We start from the raw sequence: 27,165 nt of genomic DNA on the forward strand, positions 1-27,165 counted from the left end.
TCCATCCCTGGAAGTGTCCAAAAATCCCTTTTCAGGGGCATTTCCACTCTGCAGTGTTGGGTGTGTTTGGATTTAATAAATCAAGAAATCCCCCTGGCATTTTGAGGTTCAAAGCTACAATTCCACACCTCATGTGTGTCAATATGAGTTGTAGGATCTTGGAAAGCAGTTGGGATATTATTTTGATTTATGTGATAATTTCATTTCTCACCAGAGGCAGGGTGGGGGTTTAAAGGTGTCCTTGGGGTGGTGGTGGCAGAAATTGTTCTCAGCCTCTCAGGGCAATCCCAGCTTTTCTGGAATTTGCTGCACAGAATTCCAGGTGGGATTGAGGAATCCCAACCGGCTGAAAAGGGCTGAACATTGTAGAGAAACTGCCCCAAAAACCAAATAAAAATGGGATTTTTTCCAACTGGGATCCCAGTGGCTTTGTCATGGCCACTGGGAGGAATGGATATCCTGGAAAAATCCTCACCTGAGCCTCTGACTTTCACTTTTTCTCCCATCTCCATGAATTTATTCCTAATATTCAATGCAATTAATTTCTCAGGGGAACAAAACCCATTGAATCCCTCAGGAAACCTGTGTGGGTTTGTTCTGATGGGACTTTTAGAGCTGCAGAACCTGGGATTTACATTCCAGAAAGTGTTTTATGAATCCCAAAGGTGCTTTTGGAATCCCAAAGGTGCTTTTGGAATCCCAAAGGTGCTTTTGGAATCCCAAAGGTGCTTTTGGAATCCCAAAGGTGCTTTTGGAATCCCAAAGGTGCTTTTTGTAGGCAGGAGCTCTCCAAGCCTCTGGAATTCCGTGGGGTTTGTAATGAGTGCAGCCCATGGATGTGGTCATGGTGACCGTGGTGGTGGTGTTGGTCCTCGTGATCCTAAAGTTCTTCTCCACCTTTAACAATTCCATGATTCCATGAAATTGAAAATCCCCAACAGAGAAATAGGAAGTGGAATAGGAACGGATTAGGGAACACCAAAGATTTTGCCTTAAAAAGTGATTTTTAGCTGAGAAAAAAGTGATTTTTAGCTGAGAGTGAAGCCCACATGTCCCTGAAGGATCTTTGGGAATTCCATGGCCAACGTGGCACTGCAGGGATCACGGCCCTTGGGAAATCATGGAAAATTCTGGATATCAGCTGTGGCTCCTCCTGCCAGGGATTCTCCAGGAATCCAGATTGGAAATGGGAGGCTCGATGGTTTCCAGGGATTTCTCCCTGCTGACAGCTCCTCTCCCCAGGCTGGGCGTGCTCCTCGTGGTTGTGTTTGTTTGTAGTGGGGAATGTTTATAAAATGGATAAATATTCCCTTTGTCTGCTCCGGGATGAAGAGGGGAAGAGCAGGACTCATAAAAGATGTTTTGTTTTTAGAAGTGGCTGAATCCTCTCTCTTCTTTCTTCCTAAGAGAGAAAAACATCAAAAAATCAATCAAAACAGAGGAAAAAAGCCCCAATTTTGGTTGTTGCAGTGAAGGCAAATTTCAATTTTGGATGCACATAAATCTATTTAGAGGTCCAGGGTGATCCCATCCAGGCTGTGGCTCCTCTGGCACCTCCAAAAAGCACAAAAATTTCTGTCCTCTGAAGCCAAAAATGACTCAAAAATCAAGACTTTGGGGCCTTGCAGTTAAAAATGTATGTCAATATGTGAATATTATAAATAAATATAAATATATATCTGCTACAGGTTTTATTTCTTTGATAATCTTTTATTGCAGAACTTAGTCAGAAAATAAATATTATAAATGAGGGATTCTGTGTTTGCACACTGTGGTTTGACTGAGTTGTAACTTAGCTCAGTTGAATTCCATAGGGAAAGACTGGGAAACACAAAGAAAAGAACAAATCCTGAGGGAAATTCTCCCTCAGAATCCTGAGGGAATCCAGCTGGGAGCCCTGAAGGAGCAGAGGAGAGCAGGATTTTCTCAGTCATCCCAACAAAATGCTATTTTTAAATTTAAAAAATATAGAAATTAATTGCATCGAATATTAGGAATAAATTCATGGAAATGGGAGAAAAAGTGAAAGTCAGAGGCTCAGGTGAGGATTTTTCCAGGATATCCATTCCTCCCAGTGGCCATGACAAAGCCACTGGGATCCCAGTTGGAAAAAATCCCATTTTTATTTGGTTTTTGGGGCAGTTTCTCTACAATGTTCAGCCCTTTTTAGCCAATTGGGATTCCTCAATCCCACCTGGAATTCTGTGCAGCAAATTCCAGAAAAGCTGGGATTGCCCAGGGAGCACCGAGGCCGCATTTTAGGAATTAGAAAAGCTCAGCTTTAAGTTACCTGCTGGAATGGGAGGGACTAAGGTGTGTCCAGGAAGCAGAAAAATGTGGATTTGTTGTGTTTCCTTTGGTTCCTGTGGAAATCCATGGCTGGAATCTCATGTTGCAGCTCCTTAACAGAGCCAGAGCTGCCTGAATCCTCAAACAACCCAACTTTTCAACAAATAAATAAATATTAACTTGGTGGTTTGGAGCTCCCACTTCCCATGCTCAGACATAAACCTCAAAATTATCTCCTTGCCCAAACATTTGCAGACAGGAGGGAAAAAAAAACCCCTTAAATGGCTGATTTTATTAAAGAACATTGCCATTAAAATATTTGAGTGGATAAAGCTCGTTCCTGCAGAACTAACAGTGTGTTTGCAGAATAAATCTTGGAGTATTTAGTAGAGATATTAAAAATTAATGGTTTCTGTCCTTTTTTACTTGCCTTTTGCCTTGACTGTTTGCAAGAATCCTTTCCCTGCAGCTGGAAAACCTCAAAATGGATCTATGATGTGTCCAATGCGAGTTTTTACCCTCTGGAAATCCCACTGAGGTTTTCCTGGTGGTTTTTGTCCCTGCTACATGAAGATAACTCCCATTTTTTATGTTTAACATTCCAATTCAGGGGTATTTCCACTCTGCAGTGTTGGGTGTGTTTGGATTTAATAAATCAAGAAATCCCCCTGGCATTTTGAGGTTCAAAGCTACAATTCCACACCTCGTGTGTGTCAATATGAGTTGTAGGATCTTGGAAAGCAGTTGGGATATTATTTTGATTTATGTGATAATTTAATTTCTCACCAGAGGCAGGGTGGGGGTTTAAAGGTGTCCTTGGGGTGGTGGTGGCAGAAATTGTTCTCAGCCTCTCAGGGCAATCCCAGCTTTTCTGGAATTTGCTGCACAGAATTCCTGGTGGGATTGAGGAATCCCAACTGGCTGAAAAGGGCTGAACATTGTAGAGAAACTGCCCCAAAAACCAAATAAAAATGGGATTTTTTCCAACTGGGATCCCAGTGGCTTTGTCATGGTCACTGGGAGGAATGGATATCCTGGAAAAATCCTCACCTGAGCCTCTGACTTTCACTTTTTCTCCCATCTCCATGAATTTATTCCTAATATTCAATGCAATTAATTTCTCAGGGGAACAAAACCCATTGAATCCCTCAGGAAACCTGTGTGGGTTTGTTCTGATGGGACTTTTAGAGCTGCAGAACCTGGGATTTACATTCCAAAAGGTGTTTTATGAATCCCAAAGGTGCTTTTGGAATCCCAAAGGTGCTTTTTTTAGGCAGGAGCTCTCCCAGCCTCTGGAATTCCGTGGGGTTTGTAGCAAATGCCTGCCATGCACAGGAATATCGATGGAATATCAATCACTGCCTGGATTTGGGGATGGTTGGGGGATGCACATCAAACAAAGAAAACATGAAATAAAGCTGGGGTTTGGTCTCTTTTTGCAGAGGGCTCCCAGAGCTCGGTGTCAGCCTCCAGTGAGATGCAGCAGAGCCAGCCCCAGGCCCTGCACTACGCCCTGGCCAACGCCCAGCAGGTCCAGATCCACCAGATCGGGGAGGATGGACAAGTGCAAGTAGTATGTGCTCACCTTCCCTAAATCCCCAATTCCCCAAATCCCCAATTCCCCAAATCCCCAATTCCCTAAATCCGCAATTCCCTAAATCCGCAATTCCCTAAATCCCCAATTCCCTAAACCCCCAATTCCCTAAATCCCCAAATCCCCAATTCCCCAAATCCCCAATTCCCCAAATCCCCAATTCCCTAAATCCCCAATTCCCCAAATCCCCAATTCCCTAAATCCCCAATTCCCTGAATCCAGAATTCCTTAAATCCCCAATTCCCCAAATCCCCAAATCCCCAATTCCCTGAATCCCCAATTCCCTAAACCCCCAATTCCCTGAATCCCCAATTCCCTAAACCCCCAATTCCCCAATTCCCTAAATCCGCAATTCCCTAAATCCCCAATTCCCTAAATCACCAATTCCCTAAACCCCCAATTCCCTAAATCCCCAATTCCCTAAACCCCCAATTCCCTAAATCCCCAATTCCCTAAACCCCCAATTCCCTAAATTCTCAATTCCCTAAACCCCCAATTCCCTAAATCCCCAATTCCCTAAACCCCCAATTCCCCAAATCCCCAATTCCCTAAATCCCCAATTCCCTAAATCCCCAATTCCCTGAATCCCCAATTCCCTGAATCCTCAATTCCCTAAATCCCCAATTCCCTAAATCCCCAATTCCCTAAATCCTCAATTCCCTGAATCCCCAATTCCCCGAATCCCCAATTCCCTAAACCCCCAATTCCCTAAATCCTCACCTTCCCTAAATCCCCAATTCCCTAAATCCCCAATTCCCTAAATCCCCAATTCCCTAAATCCTCACCTTCCCTAAATCCCCAATTCCCTAAATCACCAATTCCCTAAATCCCCAATTCCCTAAACCCCCAATTCCCTGAATCCCCAATTCCCTAAATCCCCAATTCCCTGAATCCCCAATTCCCCAAATCCCCAATTCCCCAAATCCCCAATTCCCAAAATCCCCAATTCCCTAAATCCCAAATTCCCCAATTCTCCAGTTCCCAAAATCCCCAATCCCCACCCCAGAGCTCTGCTGCAGCTGCAGGCAGTGCTGGGCTCTGCCATCGTAACCCCCCAAATTTTTGTGTTTCCAGAAAATAAACACTGCAGGTGGATGGAAAAAAAAAAGAAATTAGAGTTATTGGACAAAAAAAATTCCATGCAGGAGCTCCTCACACAATCAGTGCAAATTAATGCACTTTGGTTATTATATTTATATATATTATATATCTATATCTAATATACTGTATACTATATTGTAAGTTATAGTACGTATTATATAGTATATAGGATATAGTATATATTGCATATTATAATATATAATACATTACGTTTTAGATATAGTATATAATATATACTATATACTAAATACTACATTAGGTATTAGATATTAGGTATTGCATATTACATATCGTATATTATTATGCATTATATATTTTATCTTATGAATTATAAATTATAAAATATGAATTATAAATTATAAAACATGAATTATAAATTATACATGATATATGTACAGTATATAATGTATATTTATTAGATATTGTATTATATAGAGAGAATTATCAGCTTTTTCCTGGCTGTGTTTCCTTAGTGATTTCCACTTCAGAGGTAGTTCTGGTGTGGCTTCCACAACAAAAATCACATTTATTTATTTGTTTCTCTGTGAAACTGCACTCTCAGGCACTGTGGAACATCTGGGAGCTGAGTCCTTCCCATGTGTGTTTGTTTAGCTCTGTGTCTATCAGTGAAAGTTGTAAATATTGACGTTTTTTAAGGCTGACACTCCCACCACCACTCAGGCCTGATGGTTTTTATCTGTGCTTTTAGTGTACTCTGAAAAAAAACCACCCTCACTTTAATTCTTGTGTCCCACAGGGCACCACAAGGATTGTTTGAAATGCAAATTATTTTAAATAAGTGTCCTCAGTGAAATGATTCTCTTTGTGCAGGAGCTGGGTGGAAATTCTCCTTTCCCACTTCACTTTTGCCACAACTTTTCAATATTATCCCGGAATTTCTTTGTCTTTTGGATTCCATGCAGATTTAAAAGTGGATTTTTTTATGGATCTGTGGGTGAGATTCACCTGATGCCTGAAAAACACTTTTTGAATCTTGAAAGACAGGATAGAAAGGAAAATGATAGGAAATAAATGACTTTAATAGAACAGATGGTTTATTTATGGATGCAAGTGATACAAATTCGCCTAATTAAAAGACCTGGCCATCCTAATTATCCCTCAAATCGTGGAATCCAGGATAAAACCCGCTCTAAACAGATCTTCCAAACATTCCCTCTTTTCCTGGGAGCACGGAGAGTTTGATGTGAAGGAGGAAAAGTGATTTTAATCTCCCCCTGGGCTGGGCAGGGGAGATTTTTCTAATTTTCTCTGCAGCCCCTATTGTCAGAGGCCACTCTCAGCGTGGGTTTTGTCCCTATAAATAGGCAGTTTCCTTCCAAAGGAAATGAAACTGTTGGAAATAGAGGGATCTGTGTGTCTTTGAAAATCACAGGCAATTGTTCTTGTGTTATAAAATCAGAGGGGCCTTTGACAGAATTCCAAATGATTATCTTTAATCTCATGCAGGCATATTAAAATGAACACAAAGCTTTAGAAAAGCTCCGGGAGGTTATTCAGAATCCAATCTCCCCCCAGGTAAATCACAGAGCCTGGGCTGGGCAAGGAATTCCAGCCACTCTTTCCTTCAAATGGCACCAGGAGAGTGGTGAGAATGGGCAGAAAATATTATATTTTATAGAATCATATCAATCACATTCACATCTGATATAGTATATAGCATATAGTATATGTTACATATTACATATCACATATGACACATTACATACTACATATTATAATATAACAAATATTATAATACCATAATATAATACCAAAGATTACAGGATTAAAAGCACCAGAGCAGATTCTCCCCCACAGAAATCAGGGGAATTGTTCAAATGAATGATTTCCTGCCAAACCCCAGAGTCCTGAGCTTGGTCTGTGCTCCAGTGAATGAGCAAAAATAGGTGGATAATGAGATACCTTTGGAAACCTCCTGGAAAATTCCTGGAAACCTCCTGGAAACCTCCTGGAAAACTCCTGGAGATATTCAGTGTTCCTCTATGTGTCTCCAAACTGAACTTTCCAGATATTTAAACTGAATTAAAGTTTCAGTGCACAAAGCGAGTCAGCCCCAGGCTTTGTGTACCAACCAAAACGGCAATAGGAAAACATCCTTCTTAGATATTTATAATTATTTTTGTGGTTATGATGATGATGATGATGATGATGATGATGATGATGATGATGATGATGATGATGATGATGATGGTGATTCCTCTTTTCCTTCCCCTGAAGTGGAAATGAGCCAGTCTTTGTCCAGGTCCCTCTGCTTTCCTCTCCATTCGAGCTGGGGCAGTGCAGGGGCTCTTTTGCTGCTCTCCATGGAGCTCTGCTGCCTCCAGGGCAGGAGCTGCTTCCTGAGTCTCCTCTGATGCTCCTTTTTTGTGTTTTCTTTTGTTGTGGATCCCACAGGGCCATCTCCACATCGCCCAGGTGCCCCAGGGGGAGCAGGTCCAGATCACGCAGGACAGCGAGGTGAGAAGGAGAAAATGTGCTTTAGGACCTGCTGCTTTCTGTCTCTGGGGGGTTTCTCTTTTTTATTCATTATTATTATTTATATTCCTTTTATTTTTATTGTTTTAATTTCTTTTTTACCTCCCTCACCAGCCTGAACAGCTCAGTGTGGGTTAATTGCTGCATAAGTCTGATGATGTTTGGAAATTTAGTGCCAGAATTCAATAGGAAACCAGTTCAGGTGCTTGCACTGCTTAAAAATGAAATTATTCTGTTTAGGCTGAGGAACTAAACGTGATGAGAACACTCAGGGGCTTTAATGGTTGAACAGCAGCTGGAGAAACCTTCAGCCACCATCTAATAAAGAAATATTCCAGAATGAATTCACCCTTCATTCCTGAGCAGCTCATCTGGCACTGCAGTATTTGCACTTCTTAATCTTTTTCCAGAAAAGTAGTTCAGTAGAATTGGATGGATAAGTGGATAACTGGAAATGGATAAATTCAATCCTAAACCCTCCAATTTTGGCTCAGCTCCCAAATCCAGGTGGATTTCCCTGTGTATTTGCTGCAGTTATTGGTTATTTTAAAATCTGACTGCTAAAACTGCTCTTGGATTTCTTGTGCACTTTGTTTAGATGAAGAAGAAATAGAAAAATCAGGTTCAACATGAACAATTTGAACCTGTCCCATGTCCCTGTCAGGGTTTTTCCCTCGCTGGGAAGTGGATCTGCCTGGGTTGGTTTCATCCCTGTCCAAAGAACCCAAATCACAGCTCATAAAACCACTTTGTGAAGGAATATTGTTAACACAGGCAGCTACTGGAGGATAAATATTATCATAAAAATTCTATAAATATTAGAGTTAAAGGCTTGTCCTTTGAAGGGCCTGTCAGGCCTTGAGAGAGGGAAGAAAGGATTAAAATATCCTGGCTCTCGTGTGTGGTGCTGCCATAAAACTGAAGGAGTTTTTGGGTAAAAAAACCACTAAAAACCTGATGATTCAGCAGAGATTGCTGGAATGCATCCCGAGGTTCCAGCACTCCCTGCATCCTTTGGCTCTTCTCGTCCGTGGCACTTCCAAAGGCTGCAGTTGTCCCTGACAGATGAGAACATCTGGTTTTCTATTGATGACAATGTACAAAGTGAGAGAGGAGCTGCCAGCACGAGGAGCTGCACAGAAATTGGGATTTTTGTCCTCCAGATTGTGCTGCTTCCCTGCAAGGCTCTTTTGGGAAGCTGCCTTTCCTTAATCCAAGTGTACTTTTGGAAAGACATCTGTGAGCATGTGAATAAAAACTTCATGTCGTAAAGATTTCCTTGCTGGACTTTGGAGCTTAAAATACTTTGATTTATTGAGAGTTTTTCTTTTTGTTGTTCTAGATGTAATCCCTGCAATAGAACTGTGTTGGTTTTCAGTAGGGAACGAGGATAAAATAAAAAGAAAGTAGTAAATAGCTCTGCAACCCTGTAAAAGTGTTCCATTGCTAATTCTGGGTTAGCAAGGGTTGGATTTCAATTTGCAGCTTCACAGAAAGAAGGAAAACCAAAAGTTTTACCTCAGAAAAATTGTGCATAAAAACAGATTATCCAATAACTTCCAAAAGCAAAATGTGCTGGGTGTGAAAGTTCCTTGCTTTTGAGGCTGACTGGAGCTGGACTAAAAACCTTCAGCAGAAGTTCCTAAATTCCTGCATTTCCTTCCTATTGAAAGAGATTTTTTTTTTGCAGCTTTTGACTCCCAAACTTTTGCTGATTGTCCCTTCTCTCCTTTTCCAGGGGAACCTGCAGATCCACCAAGTCCACGTGGGCCAGGACGGGCAGGTAGGAGCAGGGCTGAGTTTTCCTTGGTCTCTGGTGTAGCATTGGGAGAAATCCCCATTTTTAGTGCCTGTTTTAGAGTCAAACCTGCTCTGGTGAAATAAATAACTCACAAAAGGATGAAACGTGGCTGAAATATCTCATATCTGGCCCAGCTTGGTTCATCATTCCTGCAGGAAGTTTTCTCCCTCTGTTTTCTCCCTCTGTTTTCTCCCTCCTTTGGCCTCTTCCCTCTCCAGGAGGCGCTGGATTGAGGACGGAGCGCAGGGGCTGTTCCTGTCACCTCTCCTGTCACCAGATGTGGCCTCAGTCCCCACAAACCCCACATTTCTAAAGCAGTTCCTCTTCTTTTTTCACCTTTTATCCTTTTCATGGCATGGCTGTCCTGGGAGAAGTGGATGGGGAGGTTTTATCAGGTGTTTCTGCAAACAGGAGGGGAGGAAAAGCAAAAACTCCTGGGATGGGGAGTCCCTGAGGCTGGAGCTGAGCTCAGGATTCTCAGGATTCTCAGGATTCTCAGGATCCCCAGGTCAGGGGCAGCAGAACTGCTCACATTTGATCTCAGACACCCTTGAAATGTTGAGTTCTGCTCAAACAGAGCCCAAAATTCCTGCAGGAATTGCCACAGGAATCAGAGTGTGTGGGGAATTGCTTGGTGAATCTGAACCACACCTGGGATGGAGGCTCTGCCACCAGCAGGGTTCCCATTGCTGGAAATGGGTGATTTTTAGTGGATTAAAAACCAGGAGCAAGCAAATATTGAAGGGATTTTAGCTCTGTTCTGCAATAATTTCTGAATCAGAGTGGGAGGAATTGTTTGATTCCTGGTGAGTGTGAATAACCTGGGATCCTCCCGGGATGGAGCTCTGCCAGCAGCAGGTTTGGGGCTCAGAGGAGCCCCCAGCACCCTGAGCTTTGCAATATTTGGATTTAAACAAGAAAATAAACCCCTGGAAATGTTCTTTGCTCAGGGCTGCAGCAGAGGTGCTTTTGCAGAGGTGAATCTTGGAAAGGTGATGTTGTGGAAATGTTGTTTTGGTATTTATTGGGATTTTTTCCTTCTCTGTGAAATATTGCTGTCCAGATTACACCTCCTGACAGGACTAACAGGTTTATATCTCTCTGAGTGTGGATTAAATTGAATTTATTTGTAATTAAAACCTCCCAGCATTATTTTCCCCTTGCACTGTCTGTTCCTGTGTGTCCGTGTGTCTGTGCATGCCTTGTCATGGATGTGAGTTAGGGAAGAAAAATGATTAATTTGCTTTTTTGGCATTTAAACCATGTTATCTGTCCACCTGTGCTATGACTCAGCACAGCAGCTTTGGGATAATCCTGCTCCTGCCTCAGTGGTTGTTGTGGGATGGGAAATCAGTTTAATATTCAGTTTTTAGGGAATATTTTTAACTGTGCTCTGAGCTCTGCTTTTAACCTTTGGTTCAAACCAAGGGTGAAGTGCTGGGTTTTTGCTTTTTCTTCACTCACTCAGCTGCATTTTGGTGTGAAAGAACCTCAGTGCCCCGAGCATCACCAGCCAGGAGCTGCCAGGAGCATTCCCAGCCCCTCCTGAGGCTTTTGCTGGGAAATGGGCATTTTTTAGTGGATTTAAAACCAAGAACAAGCAGCTATTCGGGGGATTTTTAGCATTAAATACTGAAATCTTCAGCAGCAGCTGGGGGTGAGGAGCACTCCCGGAGTGGGGGGAGCTCTGGGGCTGCAGGGTGGGAGCTCTGAGCCCCCAGAGCTGCCCAGGGGCAGGAGTTAAACCCAGCTTAGCTAAACCCTGCTCGTGGTTTAAGGCTGGGAGCTGGGGCTGAGCCTTCTCCTTGGCACCAGGATGGGAGCAGGGAACCCAGAGCAAGCTCCCAGCAGCTGCTCCAAGGAGCTCCTGCAGTTTTCCCACCTGTCCATTATTTTCCAGGCTTTTTCCTGGATGTTTTGACGCCTCCTTCCCCCTGCCAGGGACAGGGAGTGTGGATAATCAGGAATAACGTGGGGATTCTGTGCCTGAGTGTTTTCAGCTGGATAATAAATCCATCCTCACTGAAAGCTGAGCCTGGCTGCTGGATATTCCTGTGGCTGTTTCCCAGGGAAATTCCCTTTTTTCCGTGGTTTGTGTGCTCGGAGCAGGTGCAGGGGGTTCCCTGTGCAGCTTTCCCAGTTCCACGTGAAAGTTGGGAAACCTGGGGAGTTCCTGGGAACATCCCCAGGAAACATCCCCAACCTCCCAGGAGAGCTCAGCAGGGAAATCCCCGAGGAGCCAGAGGGGTTCAGGTACCAAACTTTGATTTTCTGCAGGATTTTGCCACTTGCTGATTGTAACTTTTCCCCCCTCCTGCCTTCCCTGTCCTGCTCTGAGCTCAGATTTTGTTTTTCTGGCATCCCTGTCCGTGGAATGAATGAAATCATTCCAGAGGAGCTCTGGCTACCTCCACAGGGGTTCTATTAGCTGCAAGTTTCGGATTTCAGTGCACGTTTAATGAAAACCCCAAACTGCAAAAATAATTAAAGCTTCGCATTAGCTGAGCCTTGAAACCTCAAAAAAGTGGGATTTTTTTTTTTTCCCTCTTTGCATTTTATCCTTAGGAATTACCAGAAAATTTCACATTTGTCTCCTCTGGTTACCTGCCCTGCTTCTTCTCCACCTCCATCCTTTTTTTCCTTGGAGTTTTGATCATCCCAGGAAATGCTCAGTTGTCCTGTGCCTCAGGAATACACCTGAGATATAAAAACCAGGACAATTCCAGGAGTTTCCCATTCCTTAATTCTGTTTTTTAGCCACTCCATGTTATAAACCTCACAGCCAGTGTTTCTCCAATTTAGGGATTAATTAAATGGCACCAGGGAAACGATCTTTAATTATTGCCTGATTCTTAAACGGAAAAGTTGATGTCCCCTAAAATTGAAAATAGCATTGTGTGTGCTCAAGGAGAGCCAGCCATTTGTTCTGCTGCAGGAATGAAAAACTGGGAACAATTCCCTTTAATTCACTGTGGGGGAGTGGGAAAAGCAGGAAAAGCCAGGCTGGGCTTGGCAGGGAAAAGGCAGCAGCAAAGAGCCAAAAAAAAATGGGAATTTTTGTCATTGTGGACACAGGTGAGTCTGGAATCCAAGGGATGCTCTGAGAGCCCTCTGGAGAGAGGAAAGGGATCCCATTCCCACATTTCTGCTGTTTGAGGAGGGGCTTGCATGGAGCAGGAATTGCATTTTCTTTTCCTGAACTGCATTTGCTATCCTGAATTGCATTTTCTATTCTGAAATAATACAATATTACCCAAACCTCAAAAATATTATCCTAAATATTATCCTAAAACTCAACATATAACCCCAAACTGAATCTATTAGCCCAAAAATCAACATTATCAACATCTTTAATTCAAAGTTTTCCACTCCCAGACCTGTTTATTCCCATGTTTTTCTTCCATTGGCACTCCCTTGAGGTAATTTAAACCTCTCAAAATTGAGCTTTATTTCATTTACCAGGATGGAGAAATATTCTCAGAGTGCTTAGCAGGGACTTCTTCTCCAGATATTAAATTGTCATTAAAATCTGGATATTTAAATCATCCAAAATAAGACAAGAACCATCTAATGCAATTTTTAATTTGTTTGTCATGCACTTCACTGGAGTATTTTAGCTTTAAACCCGCTGCAGTTCTTTATTTGAGTTGCTCAGTCACAAATGAAGGCGAGGAGGGAATTTTTTCCTGTCCCAGGAGCAGCAGAGGGCAGTAGAATTTAGATTATCTCGATGTTCTCTGAAGGAATTCTGAGGACGGAATTCGGAGTGGGAGAAAGGAGCTCCCAAGGATCCTCTTGGACAGGGAAGCTCCTGATCAAATTTATTTTGATTTATTCATCAATTTTTATTTATCAAATTATTGATATCGAGTGGAATTTCTGTGCTCCTGGAATTCCAAATTCCTGGAGTTCCTGCACATCTCCTGGGATAACACACACGGAGAAATGGGAAAAAAAAATCAACTAAAAACTCAGTGCAGCTCAGCTGGAGCTTAAAAACTCCTTGATTGGATTGGAAAAAAAATAATTAGTATTTTTAACTGATATTTCTTCAGGAATTGTAGGAAATTTTCCTAAATTTGCGCCTGGGTTTTGGAGCAAAAAGGAAAAGAATGGTTTGGAAGCAATTGTGCTTTGTGCTAACTCCCAGTGAAATCCCAGAGTATTTATGGAAACTCTATTTATGGCTAAAATAAAAGTGTTAAAATACTAAATTATACTTAAATAGAAGCATTTTATGGGCAACATTTCTTGGGTTTGCTTGAGGATTTTTGTGCACAAACTTTTTAATTTGGTGTTGATAGAGCTGGTCCCACTTTGTCCCTCAGAGTAATTTATCCAAAACACAAAACTCACCCCATTTGGTTCTGAAAACTTTGATTTTTAGGCAAAGTGGTATTTTAACAACAGAAAATGGAGAAATTTTCTTTTAAATCAGTTCTAAATTAGGATTAAATTAGGATTAAAAAAGGCTTGAGGGAAAATTCTCTGACTTGGTGATTGGTACCATCCAAAATACCTCCAGGAGAATTAATGTTGTGAGGAAAACAGGAATATTTGTGTTAAATCTGGCTTAAAAATGAAGTGTAGTAAAATATTTATAAATATATGTGTGCATGTTACACAGATTTCTGTGTGATTAATTTGTAGTTTTGCTGCAGAATTGAGGATGGCTTTGGAGAAAGTTTTCACTTAATTCAGAAACTTAAAACAGGATAAAACAGTGCCCAGGAGAACAAAAACGGAGCTCCAGGCGCTGGAAGAGTCCTGAAACAAATTTTGCTCATTTAAAAAATCAATTAGTAATTAATAATTATTATTATTTAATCATTATTAATAATGAAATTGTAAATGACAGAATTCCTCTTCAGAAGCCTTTTCTCACCTCCCAGACCTCTCCTTTCTCTTTGCCTTTCTGATCAAAAGCAGCCAAATGCACGGGGAGGAGGCAAAATCAGCTTTTCTCTCACATTTGCTATCAAACAGGAATTTATTTTATCCCCCTAAATGACTTTTTTCCAGTTGTGAAACGTTCTGGCTGCTGGAAAGAATGACCAGAGGTGATTTGTTAATCTGTTACAGGCAGTTCTTTGATAGTCCCTCGGTTCAGACTGATCTGTGCTTGTAAAACAAGATTTTTTAATGAAGCCTTTGGAAAAGGAGAATATTTTCTGCCTGTTTTTTGATTTTTCTCCTCGGAGGAGGTGGGTTCGTTCCATTAAAATTCCATTCAAGCAGACAGGAGCATTTATAATGCTCCAAAGAATACATTCTCTATTTTGGAGTATATTATGTTCTTTATTCACCCAAATCTTGTTTTAATATTGCTGTAAACTTAATAAGAAGAGATGAGATAGGAAGTGATAATCTTTGAAATATAAGGAGAAATCATTTTCTGCACCTTGATAGGAGGCAGAGGTCGAAGCTGCCTCTTATTAGAGCTGTGGATAATAAAAATCTCTGCTCACAAAGCTATCGGGGCTCATCTGCAGAAATCATTTCTTTTTTGTTTGCTTTGGGGTTTGGGTTTTTTTCCCTGCCCTTCATTTATGATTTTTCTCATCACGTGATGCTCCAGGTTTCCCTGATCCCGTCCCTCTGCCTGGGCTCCACTCTCATTTACTGGGAATATTTGGGGTGTCTGGAGCATCCCCTGCTTGGGAGTCTCTGCCTGCATCCCAAATCCCAAATCCCAAATCCCAAATCCCAGCCCAGGCAGGATTTGGGGATTTTTAACCCCTTCCCACCCTAGGAAGCACCAGAGGGAACCTGGAGATGTCCAGGCTGTTCCCAGGCTTTGTTAAATGGGATTTTGGGGTGGTTCATGAGGACTTTGGAAATCTGTGCTGACTAAAAATGGGAAATATCTCCTCTTTTTCATCTCCTCTCTGTTCAAACAGTTGATTTTTGCCAGCTTTGAGCATCAAACCATCCCTTTTAAAGATCAAACCCCAGCTGAGGGATCAGTTTCTCTGTTTCAAAGCAGACCTGTGTGATTTACAGAGATTTTTAACAGGGCAGTGTTAAATACAGTGAAATGTGACAGTTGATTGACTTTTGTTTGTGTTCTTAGATTTAATCCTCCACGTAGTTCAACTCCACTTCCAGGCCAACTTTCCAGAACCCTTCAAATATTTCAGGCTAGCTGAGCAATAAATAAATTTTATCTACGGAATCCTGATAAACTGAAGGAGGATGATCCAAGATCCTGAATTTGGGATTAAGTTTGCACATCCATTAAAATAAAACCCTACCAGACGAGCACTTTGTTGCTTGATTTAGACATTCAAACCCCCCTCAGTTTTAATTCCTGCTCTCAGCTGCTGTTTTAATTAGCAGGGATATATTTCCTTTATTCAGGGAGGGACATTTGGAAAGTCTGCTTGGAAAAGGATCCTCTGGAGCCATTCCTGTGGTGCTGTGAGCAGAATTCCTCTTTGGGGAGGATTCACAGGGATGAGCTTGATTTGAATCCCTGCAGTCTGCTGGGATTAATTGGCTGCTGCCTCCATCAATTATCAAAAATGGATCAAATTTGGTCCATTTTGGTCCATTTTGGTCATTTATTGGGAATATTTGGGATGTCTGGAGCATCCCCTGCTTGGGAGTCTCTGCCCAAATCCCAAATCCCAACCCAGGCGGGTTGGGACCAAATTTGCTCCATTTGCACTTTGGGGTTTAATTGTCCAATTCCAGCTCCAGGCTGGGAGGTCCCATCCTTCTTGTTCCTCCCTCCAGCCAGCCTTGTTTGTGCTTTTGGGCTGAAAGTTGTCCTTGGTGTGCAGCAGGAGAAGGATTTGTTTTGTGTCCCTGCTGAGTGACCCTGACTGTGAGCTCAGAGCTGCACCCTGGGCAGCACAGAGCCTGAAATACAGGAAAGATAAAATTTAAGGAATCAGGGACTTCTGGGGTCAGCTTGGATGGGATTGTGTTGCCCTTCAAGGGAAATTTGATTTTTAATGGATCAATGCACAACAAAGCAGTTGTCAGACCTCAGGATGAGAGCAGAGAGAACAGGATCAGTCTGGGTGTTGCCTCAGAGTAAAGAGAGAGAAATTTGAAAAGAGGAGATCCCTTTTCCCCTGTGCCCCTGGGGACACCCCGGGAGTGTCCCCTGAGGCTCCTGGTCCATCCCAAGGCAGGGTGGGCGCCCCAAACCCCGCGGGCTGTGCCTGCCCCTGGCCTGGGGGTGTCACCAGACCCCTCCTGAATTCCACCACGGACCTACAGCACCATTTGTGGCACTTTAGAAAAGCCCCAAAAACGTTTTGAGGTTCCTCAGGGAACTCCTCTCCTCCTTCCACGGAGATTTTCCAAATTCACATCATTTGGTACCCCCTCATTTGCATCCTTGTACGTAATTTGGAGTAGAGAAAAAGTAGTGGAGGAAATTTGGGATTCTGGAAATCTGGGATTCTGAATGCTGGAAATCCAGATTCTGGATGCTGGAAATCTGGAAATCTGGGATGCTGGAAATCTGGGATGCTGGAAATCTGGGATTCTGGATGCTGGAAATCTGGAAATCTGGGGTTCTGGAAATCTGGGATTCTGGAAATCTGGAAGTCTGGGATTCTGGATGTTGGAAATCTGGGATTCTGAATATTGGAAATCTGGGATTCTGGATGCTGGAAATCCGGGGTTCTGGATGCTGGAAATCTGGGATTCTGAATGTTGGAAATCTGGGATGCTGGAAATCTGGGATTCTGGATGCTGGAAATCTGGGATTTTGGAAATCTGGGATTCTGGAAATCTGGGATTCTGGATGCTGGAAATCCAGGATTCTGAACGACTGACCTAAAAATGAGCAGATAAAACCATCCAGGAGTGCCTTCCTCCTGTTCTTTTTGAAAATCTCATTACACAGAACATTTTCGAGGTACTTCAGTTATAAAAGTCTTCATTAGAGATGCTCCATTGGGAAGATTTAATTTAGAGGTTTTTCTTTGAAGTCTTGGTGGGGTTATTTTATTGAATAAATCAAATCCTTTCATTTTTCCATCTGCTGAGTAATTCCTTGTTCATTTTTAATGGGAAGACAGTGGAATCCATTTGGAGTCTGCTGTCAAAGTTGATTTCTTTCAAAACTGTGGCTGATCTTTAAAAGAGCAGGATTTGTTCTCATTGATGACAGTTGGATAATGAAAAAGGAATGACACCCTCCAGAGCCAGAGTGAACATTCCCTGCTTTTAACAGTTTTAATCTGATTTCCTGTCCCATTCATCAGGCTGAGCCAGATTGTTTGGTATTTATGGTGAGGTTGTTTTCTGAAGAATCCAATAGGAAGGGTTTTCCTTTCGGCCTCATCTCTCAGATAAATTATCAAATTACAACAGTAATTTGTCAGTACTGAGGCTTTGTCAATACTGAGATTTTGCCATTTCTCGTTTTCACTCCTTAAATTATTGACATTTCCAGGGAAATCTGTGGTTTTATCTGTTCAGAACTTCCTATAGTGAAAAACTCAAATCCTTTCACCTGTGCATAAGTGTAAAAAAGGGAAGTAAATTCATAAAGAAAATGGAAGATATTTAAATTATTCCCTGGAAAGGAATAAGATCTCTTTAAATCTGTTTTGCTTAGATGGGAACACACAAATCAGAAGTTGATTTTCCCAATGATTCTGCATCCATGGCATCCATCAGCCCTTAATCCAAACATTTCCAAGCATTGATGATGAAGAAAAGGATTTTAAAAGTCACATTCTTGAGCCCTTGGGTCGGGCTTTGTTAGCCAGACCTTGATGTCAGTACAAGAAATGCCATTCCTTGGGAATTTTTTCTGAATTCATTCAAATGCCAGATGAATTCCAAATGTTGATTTGGTGAGGGATTGTGCTTTCTGTGTCAAGGCAAACATTTTATTAAAATGATAAATGGATTTGTCATCTGTTTGCATTTTGCCTGTAATTACGATTAAAGCAGAAATTGGTGCAAAATGTTTGAATGAACTAAAAATCACTGGGTTCTTTTTGATCCAGCAGAGTGCAAAAAGCAAAAGCTACAAAAATTCCCAGACTTCCTTTTTTTTTTCCCTAATTTGGAAAGTTATTTGTTTCAGGGAGAGAAAAAATTGCAATATGATGGAATGGTTTGGGATGAAGGGATTTAAAGTTCAAATTCCACCCATGCCATGGGCAGGGACACTTTCCATTATCCCAGATTTTCCCAGTACTTCCAAGGATGGGACATCCACAACTTCTCAGGGAAGGATTTTACTCCTCATGAGCAGTAAAAATAAGAAAATATGGCAGCAAAACCACAAAAATCATTTATTTTTCAATATCCAACCCCAAAGAGATCAGAATTCAGTATTCTGCGAGGGGAAAAATGAAAAATGAAATTTATTTTCAGTGTTAAAAAAGAATTAAAAATCCAGTTGGCTTCAGAATCATCCTAAAAAAGGAGCTTTGGGAGCAGCTGCTGGGACGTGGATGTGTTTGGCTCCATGCTCCATTACATTTTATGGCTGATCTGACATTATCAGAGTGTCCTGGCAGGAATCAGCAATTCCAGGCTCGTGTTCAGGAGTCTGGGTTCAATTTTCCTCTGAGGAGGTGGATGCAGGTGGGCTCAGCTGGAATGAAAATCCCGGGAAAGCAGCAGCACTTGTGGCATTTTGTCACCTCTTCCTAGGGAAAATTGCTTTAAAATTCAGCTTTTCCCCTCATTTCTGCACTTCTGGGCAGTGCAAAGCTCTGGGTGTAACAAAGAGGAGAATTGTTGGGAGAATTGCTCCTTGGAAAGGAAAAAATTGGGAGCAGCAATTCCCATGGTTTTTTTCTCACCAATAAACAGAATTCTGCTGCATGGAATGAAAAGGAGAATTTGAGGGGATATCTGGAATAGGACCGTGGGTGCTGCTCCAATTAAACAGAAATATTTTGTGTCACTGAGCACAATTTTACAATTAATGAAACGAGCTGGAGGTTGACACAGAGTGGAGCATCCCAAGGAATTCCCATTCCTCAGCAGGGGAGGTGATGCTGCCTGGGATCTTTGGGAATACAAACGACATTTCCTGAGCACTCAAACCATCAATAGCAGAGTTCAGCCCATCAATAAACATGATGCTCCCTCCATTAGGAAATACTGGAAATATGTAAAAATTAAGCAGATATTTATGGATATAAGGGAATTTGGGGGGTGAATTCCAAAGAAAAAGCCAGGGTTTATTTTTGGGGTTGGATTCAGTGCTGACAGGCAGCAGGAACCTTTGGGTTTGAGAGCTGACAGAGTTTTTGTTTGGCAGAAGTCAGTTTTTTTGTTTTGTCAGATTTTTTGGGACTCCAGTATTTTATTCTGTGTGAGCATCTTGTCCTTAATTCAAATTTTCAAGTTGGTTTAGAATTATTTCAATGCCGGAGTTGTTTTACCAGTGGAAAACCAGGTAAAAAATTGATTTTCTGCTGTTAGGATTATCTAGAACTGCCTTGAGAATGACCTTTAACAAACCCTTCATTTTTATCCCCTTCTCTGACCTGTCTGAGCTGCTCTTTTCAGGTCAAAGCTCAGACTTTCTCCACTCCTACATTTTATTTACAGTATTCATCCATATGTTTAATCAGGGCAGGGTTTCTCCCTCAGGAGGGTCTTTGGCATCTTTTTTCTTGAGTTGCTCCAGGAAAGATTTGGCTCCTGAAGGATCTTCCTGTGTTGGTTTGGTTCCCCTGGTGTGCATTGTTCACCCATCCAGGGCTGCCCAGCTCCTGCCTCCCTGGAATTCCTGCTGGAATCCTCCTGGATTTCCTTCTGGAATCCCTCCTGGAATTCCTGCTGGAATCCTCCTGGAATCCCTCCTGGAATTTCTCCTGAAATTTCTCCTGAAATTTCTCCTGAAATTCCTCCTGAAATTCCTCCTGGATTTCCTTCTGGAATTCCTGCTGGAATCCCTCCTGGAATCCCTCCTGGAATTCCCTCCTGGAATTCCCTCCTGGAATCCCTCCTGGAATTCCTCCTGGATTTCCTCCTGGAATTCCTCCTGGAATTCCTCCTGGAATTCCTGCTGGAATCCTCCTGGAATTCCTCCTGGAATCCCTCCTGGAATCCCTCCTGAAATTTCTCCTGGAATTTCTCCTGGAATTTCTCCTGGAATTCCTGCTGGAATCCCTCCTGGAATTCCTGCTGGAATCCCTCCTGGAATCCCTCCTGGAATCCCTCCTGGAATTCCTCCTGGAATTTCTCCTGGAATTCCTCCTGGAATTTCTCCTGGAATCCCTCCTGGAATTTCTCCTGGAATTCCTCCTGGAATTCCTCCTGGAATTTCTCCTGAAATCCCTCCTGGAATTCCTTCTGGGATCCCTCCTGGAATCCCTCCTGGAATCCCTCCTGGAATCCCTCCTGGAATCCCTCCTGGAATCCCTCCTGGAATTCCTCCTGGAATCCCTCCTGGAATCCTCCTGGAATTCCTCCTGGATTTCCTCCTGGAATTCCTCCTGAAATTTATCCTGGAATTCCTCCTGGAATTCCTCCTGAAATTCCTGCTGGAATCCTCCTGGAATTCCTCCTGGAATCCCTCCTGGATTTCCTCCTGAAATCCCTCCTGGAATTCCTCCTGGAATCCGTCCTGGAATCCCTCCTGGAATTTCTCCTGAAATCCCTCCTGGAATTCCTCCTGGAATTTCTCCTGAAATCCCTCCTGGAATTCCTCCTGGAATCCCTCCTGGAATCCCTCCTGGAATTCCTCCTGAAATCCCTCCTGGAATTCCTCCTGAAATCCCTCCTGGATTTCCTCCTGGAATCCCTCCTGGAATTCCTGCTGGAATCCCTCCTGGAATCCCTCCTGGAATCCCTCCTGGATTTCCTTCTGGAATTCCTGCTGGAATCCCTCCTGGAATCCCTCCTGGAATCCTCCTGGAATTCCTCCTGGATTTCCTCCTGGAATTCCTCCTGAAATTTATCCTGGAATTCCTCCTGGAATTCCTCCTGAAATTCCTGCTGGAATCCTCCTGGAATTCCTCCTGGAATCCCTCCTGGATTTCCTCCTGAAATCCCTCCTGGAATTCCTCCTGGAATCCCTCCTGGAATTTCTCCTGAAATCCCTCCTGGAATTCCTCCTGGAATTTCTCCTGAAATCCCTCCTGGAATTCCTCCTGGAATTTCTCCTGAAATCCCTCCTGGAATTCCTCCTGGAATTTCTCCTGAAATCCCTCCTGGAATTCCTCCTGGAATTTCTCCTGAAATCCCTCCTGGAATTCCTCCTGGAATTCCTCCTGAAATCCCTCCTGGAATTCCTCCTGGAATCCCTCCTGGAATTCCTCCTGGAATCCCTCCTGGAATCCCTCCTGGAATCCCTCCTGGAATCCCTGCTGGAATTTCTCCTGGGATCCCTCTTGGAATCCCTCCTGGAATCCCTCCTGGAATCCCTCCTGGAATCCCTCCTGGAATTTCTCCTGGGATCCCTCCTGGGATCCCTCCTGGAATCCCTCCTGGAATCCCTCTTGGAATTCCTGCTGCTTTCAGCTGCAAATTCCCGGCCATGCTGGGTTTGGGATCTGCTCGTGCCACTTTTAGGGAACAACTTCCAAAGACCTCCCAGGTTTTTTGTAAATTCTCAGGGATTTGGGCAGCTCCTCTCTGTGGTGATTCCAGGGATAACCTTTTATCCCAGGAAGGTTCTGGCACAGCAGCACAGATGAGATCTCACACGGTGACCTCATGGAAAAATCACCACGTTGGGAAGAGATCAGTGAACACCAGGATGCCACTGGGATTTTTCCTTCTCATTTTCCACGTGCTGGTTTGATATTCCCGTGCTGGTGGCGTTCTCACTGAATTATTTGAGGTCATTTTCCTCATCAGGATCAGATTTTTCATCATCAATGAGCCCTGTCGTGTTCTATAATCAATCCTCCCCCAACAGCTGCACTTGGGAGCAACGTGAGAGCTCCAAAATCTTTATTTCAGGAGAAATCTGCATTGTGCCAGCAAGGTGCAATATTTGGGGGACAGCACTTTTAAAAGCTGAATTTTTGGGGCAAAATACACAGAGTGAAGATTATAAAATTCACTGCCAGGGATCCAGGAGCAGCCAGAGGTACTCTGGGAATTCCATCCCAACCTCTCCCCACCCTCCCAGGGAGGAATTTCTTCCCAATATCCCACCCATCCCTGCATTCTTTCAGCTGAAACCCATCTTCCCTCATCCTGTCATTCCATGCCCTTGTCCAAGTCCCTCTCCAGCTCTCTCAGAGCCCTTTGGGTTCTGGAAAGCTCCTGGGCTCGAGGAGAAATTCCAAATACTCCAGGAAAAAAGACCTGGATCAGAGAGCTGGAGCTGAGCAGAACTAGATTTGTGAAATATTTCATTTTGTTTAATCCAGCAGCTCTTCCTCCTCACGAGGACAGGAGGGTCACAACAACATCCCCCGAGAGGCACGATTATATTTTTATTTGCGTTTTAATCTCTTTAAACCAGACAGTTTTGTCGGATTCTCGCTGGGGCTGGGCTCAAGCCCTGTTGAGTTTTGCAGCCTGGTTTTGCTCACACGGAGCAGCCATGGCCAAGGGACAGCCCGGGGGGACAGTCTGGGCTGCCAGAAGATTTCTGGGCTGGGTTCGTTTGTTGGGATCTGTAGCGTTGGGTTAGAAAAATCTCTGCTGAGCCTGAGCAGCGCTGTCACTATTTTGGAAGGGCTCTCAGATGGGAGGAGTGATAAATAATCCTCTGGAATGATGGTCAGCGCTCGGGGAAGGGCCCCAGGGACAGGGCAGGAGGTGCTGGGGGGCTTCGAGCCAGGATGTCCAGGTTGGGACACAGGGAAGCAGAAGGAAAAGGGGGAGTGTGGAGCAGGGTGAGCCTGGGGCAGAGGAAAGAATGGAAGCAGGGAGGAGGAAGGAAGGAGCACTGATTTGCCATGTACTCAAAAGAGGTGTGAAATCTCTTTGGAAAGAACCTGAGAGTAAAATGAAAAAGGGACAAGGAGAAATCTCCATGGAAGGCAGCAAATCCATGGATCTGGAGCCCCTTTGGAGAAGCTCAACAGGGGGTGCAGGAAGGTCACCCTGGAGGTGCAGCTGCCACTCCTGGGCTGTCCTAGACAGGGGAGAGATGCAGAAGAGATTCCTCTGTCTGGATCAGCAGCCAAGGAATGTGAGGGATAAAGATAACTTGTGGGATAATTATAAATCCACAAATTCTTCACCCTGCTCCCATCAAACAATGAAACACAGGAAGCCTCAGGACTAAGACAGGACCAGAATGGTTTAAAATTTCTGCCTTTTTTGTATTTTACCTCAGTGGAATCAGGAGCCAGAGCTCAGGAACTGGGATGTGGGGCTGGTATCAAATCAGGAACTGGGATGTGGGGTTGGTATAAAAGCAGGAACTGGGATGTGGGGTTGGTATAAAAGCAGGAACTGGGATGTGAGGCTGGTATAAAAGCAGGAACTGGGATGTGGGGCTGGTATCAAATCAGGAACTGGGATGTGGGGCTGGTATAAAATCAGGAACTGGGATGTGGGGCTGGTATAAAAGCAGGAACTGGGATGTGGGGTTGTTATACAATAATGATGAACCAGTGCAGTGAAAAGGAGGAGGTGGGTTTGGCTCTGCTGCAGCTCTGGAAAAGTTTCCACGCTCCACAGGGAGAGTGCAGCTGAGCACTGGCCGTGGGCTGGTACTGCCAAGGAGACAAATGGGTGATACCCCAGGGGAATGTGGAGATTGCTGCTTTGCCTGCTGATCCAGGATTCCCAGTGAAACACAGCACTGGGAGACGCTGGATGTTTGCAGAAGTTGTTCCCGGAGCTTTGGCCAAGAGCTCAGTGGAACAAAGAGCAGAGTTAAATTTAGTCCATGACAACCTGATCAAAACCAACTCCACAAAGGCAAAGCCCGTCCAGACCCAGCGTGGCCTCCAGAGCTACCACAGAGCTGGGACCTTGTGGAAAACCCTTCCAGCTGCTCTGCTGCTCTCCAGTGTGAGCTCAGCAGGCCTGGGAATGCCTGAAGATTTTACTGAAGGTAGAAACCCAGGAGTTGTGTGTAACAGTTTGGTTGGAAGGGACCTTAAAATTCATCTCAGTCCATCCCTGCCCTGGGCAGGGACACCTTCACTGTCCCAGGCTGCTCCAAGCCCTGTCCAGCCTGGCTTGGACATTTCCAGGGATCCAGGGGCAGCCACAGCTGCTCTGGGCACCTGTGCCAGGGCCTGCCCACCCTCACAGGGATTCCTTCCCAAAATCTCTCCTAACCCTGCCCTCTGGCAGTTCAAAGCCACCCTTTCCATGGGGAAATTCCTGCTCTGCCCACCCTGAGCCTCCCCTGGCCCAGCCTGAGGCCGTTCCCTCTCCTGTCCCTGTTCCTGGGAGCAGAGCTCGACCCCCCCGGCTGTCCCGTCCTGTCAGGAGTTTTTAGAGAGTAGAAAGGTCCCCTCAGGGCTGCAGCAGTGGCACAGAGCATTTCCCTTCTACACAGAAATAAAGTGACCACAGAGAACATGGCCAGCGCTCCACACCCTGCTCACGATGGGGCCGGAACCTGCCAGGACCTGCTGAGCTCTGCCTCGGAAGGGGAACGGGATTTCAGGGCTTGGAACAGCGGGGCTGGAGCTGGGAAAGGCTCCCTTCACCACGGAGCCAGCTGGAAAGGACAGCCCAGCCCAGCCCTGCTGCAGCAGCGGTGTCAGCACCGAGGGAGGAAAACCCACCACAGCAGGCCCAGCTCCTCCAGCCTTCCCCTTGAGCTGATCCTTCAATTCAGGAGAAGCCCAACTCTAATTTTCCCCTTTGAGCTGATCTTTTAATTCAGGAGAAACCCAACTCCTCCAATCTTCCTCTTGAGCTGAAGTTTTAGTTCAGGAGAAGCCAAATTCCTCCAATCTTCCCTTTGAGCTGATCTTTCAATTCAGGAGAAGCCCAGCTCCTCTAATTTTCCCCTTTCCCCTGATTTTTTAGTTCAGGAGAAGCCTTCTCCTCTAATTTTCCCCTTGAGCTGATCTTCTAATTCAGGAGAAGCCCACCTCCTCCAGTTTTCCCTTTGAGCTGATCCTTCAATTCAGGAGAAGCCCAATTCCTCCAACCTTCCCCTTGAGCTGAAGTTTTAGTTCAGGAGAAGCCCAGCTCCTCCAATTCTCCCATTGAGCTGATCTTTCAGTTCAGGAAAAGCCCAACTCTAATTTTCCCCTTGAGCTGATCTTCTTGTTCAGGAGAAGCCCAACTCCAATCTTCCCTTTGAGCTGATCCTTCAATTCAGAAGAAGCCCAATTCCTCCAACCTTCCCCTTGAGCTGATCTTTCAGTTCAGGAGAAGCCCAACTCCTCCAAGTTTCCCCTTGAGCTGATCCTTCAATTCAGAAGAAGCCCAATTCCTCCAACCTTCCCCTTGAGCTGATCTTTCAGTTCAGGAAAAGCCCAACTCTAATTTTCCCCTTGAGCTGATCTTCTTGTTCAGGAGAAGCCCAACTCCAATCTTCCCTTTGAGCTGATCTTTTAGTTCAGGACAAGCCCAACTTCCCCAATTTCCCCTTGAGCTGATCTTTTAATTCAGGAAAAGCCCAACTCCTCCAAGTTTCCCCTTGAGCTGATCTTTTAATTCAGGAGAAGCCCAGCTCCTCCAGCCTTCCTCTTGAGCTGAAGTTTTAGTTCAGGGGAAGCCCAACTCCTCCAGTTTTCCCTTTGAGCTGATCCTTCAATTCAGAAGAAGCTCAATTCCTCCAGCCTTCCCTTTGAGCTGGTCTTTTAATTCAGGAGAAGCCCAACTCCTCCAAGTTTCCCCTTGAGCTGATCTTTTAATTCAGGAGAAGCCCAACTCCTCTAATTTTCCCCTTTCCCCTGATTTTTTAGTTCAGGAGAAGCCCAACTCCTCCAATCTTCTCCTTGAGCTGAAGTTTTAATTCAGGAGAAGCCCAACTCCTCCAATTTTCCCCTTGAGCTGAAGTTTTAATTCAGGAGAAGCCCAACTCCTCCAGTTTTCCCTTTGAGCTGATCCTTCAATTCAGAAGAAGCCCAATTCCTCCAGTTTTCCCCTTGAGCTGATCTTTTAGTTCAGGAGAAGCCCAACTCCTCCAATTTCCCTTGAGCTGATCTTTCAGTCAGGAGCAGCACTGTGCCAGCAGTGCAGAGCCACCTGCGTTATTCCTGAGCGCCGCCTGCCTCTCCTCAGGAGGAGATGACACTTCTGGAACCTTCCCCCTTTCATTTCTCCCCGCTGACGAGATCAAGCTGCTGATAATTATTTCCCCTTGTGTCAATTAACAGGGGAGGCTGCTCTCCGAGGAGAGCCTTTATCTCCTGCATCTCCGGGCTGTTTGTGCATCGCTGTTTGTCAGGAATTGTCTTCCCACAGCCGGGCATTATCTCTGGAGCAGATTTTATTCATTAGGCCCAGAAGTGCTGGGAGATTGCACAAGAGAATAAACAAAGGCGGGTTTGTGGTGCAGCACTGGCTCCACGTTCCTGTCAATCCTGTGGCAGGGTGAGGATGGGAGATACCACAAATTTCTCAGCGTTTCAGCCCTGCCAGTGTGCGAATCGTTCCTTTCTTGGAATAATTTAATGGAAAACCAGGATCCTGATGAGAAAAACGTGCTAAAAACCTGTTCTTCCTTTTTTTTTGCCTCCTTGAAATGGTTTTTTCCAGGCTATTTTTATCTGTGGGCACTTTGAGAAAGCTTTGAGACTTTGGAGTTGTAATATTTGTGGAATTAGAGCACTTGGAGGAGGTTTTTTTGTTAAGGAGCAGTAAAGTTCCAGCCAATTAGAAAAGAAAATTATTTGTGTCTGGGATAGTTTGCTTTAGATTTTAAACAATTTCTGCAGCTTATGGAGGGTTAGGAAGTGGCTGGATTTCCTTCTGTAGAGATAGAACATCCTTTTTAATGTATTTCACAGCAACATCAGATGTTAAAAACAGAAGAGGGTTTCTAGCTCAGCAGTGCACTCAGAAA

General features: G+C 44.1%; 1 protein-coding gene across 1 annotated transcript in view; it reads left to right on the forward strand.

Moving 5' to 3' along the window:
• BANP (BTG3 associated nuclear protein) overlaps window positions 1-27,165 on the forward strand; it is a 123,164-nt gene that overhangs the window by 57,358 nt on the left and 38,641 nt on the right. The window contains exons 9-11 of the mRNA XM_063410780.1: window positions 3,732-3,862; window positions 7,400-7,462; window positions 9,219-9,263. Coding sequence (XP_063266850.1) covers window positions 3,732-3,862; window positions 7,400-7,462; window positions 9,219-9,263 — 239 coding nt within the window. The remainder of the gene's footprint in view (window positions 1-3,731; window positions 3,863-7,399; window positions 7,463-9,218; window positions 9,264-27,165) is intronic.

Source organism: Prinia subflava, chromosome 13 (genome assembly GCF_021018805.1).
Source record: "Prinia subflava isolate CZ2003 ecotype Zambia chromosome 13, Cam_Psub_1.2, whole genome shotgun sequence".
NCBI lineage: Eukaryota > Metazoa > Chordata > Aves > Passeriformes > Cisticolidae > Prinia > Prinia subflava.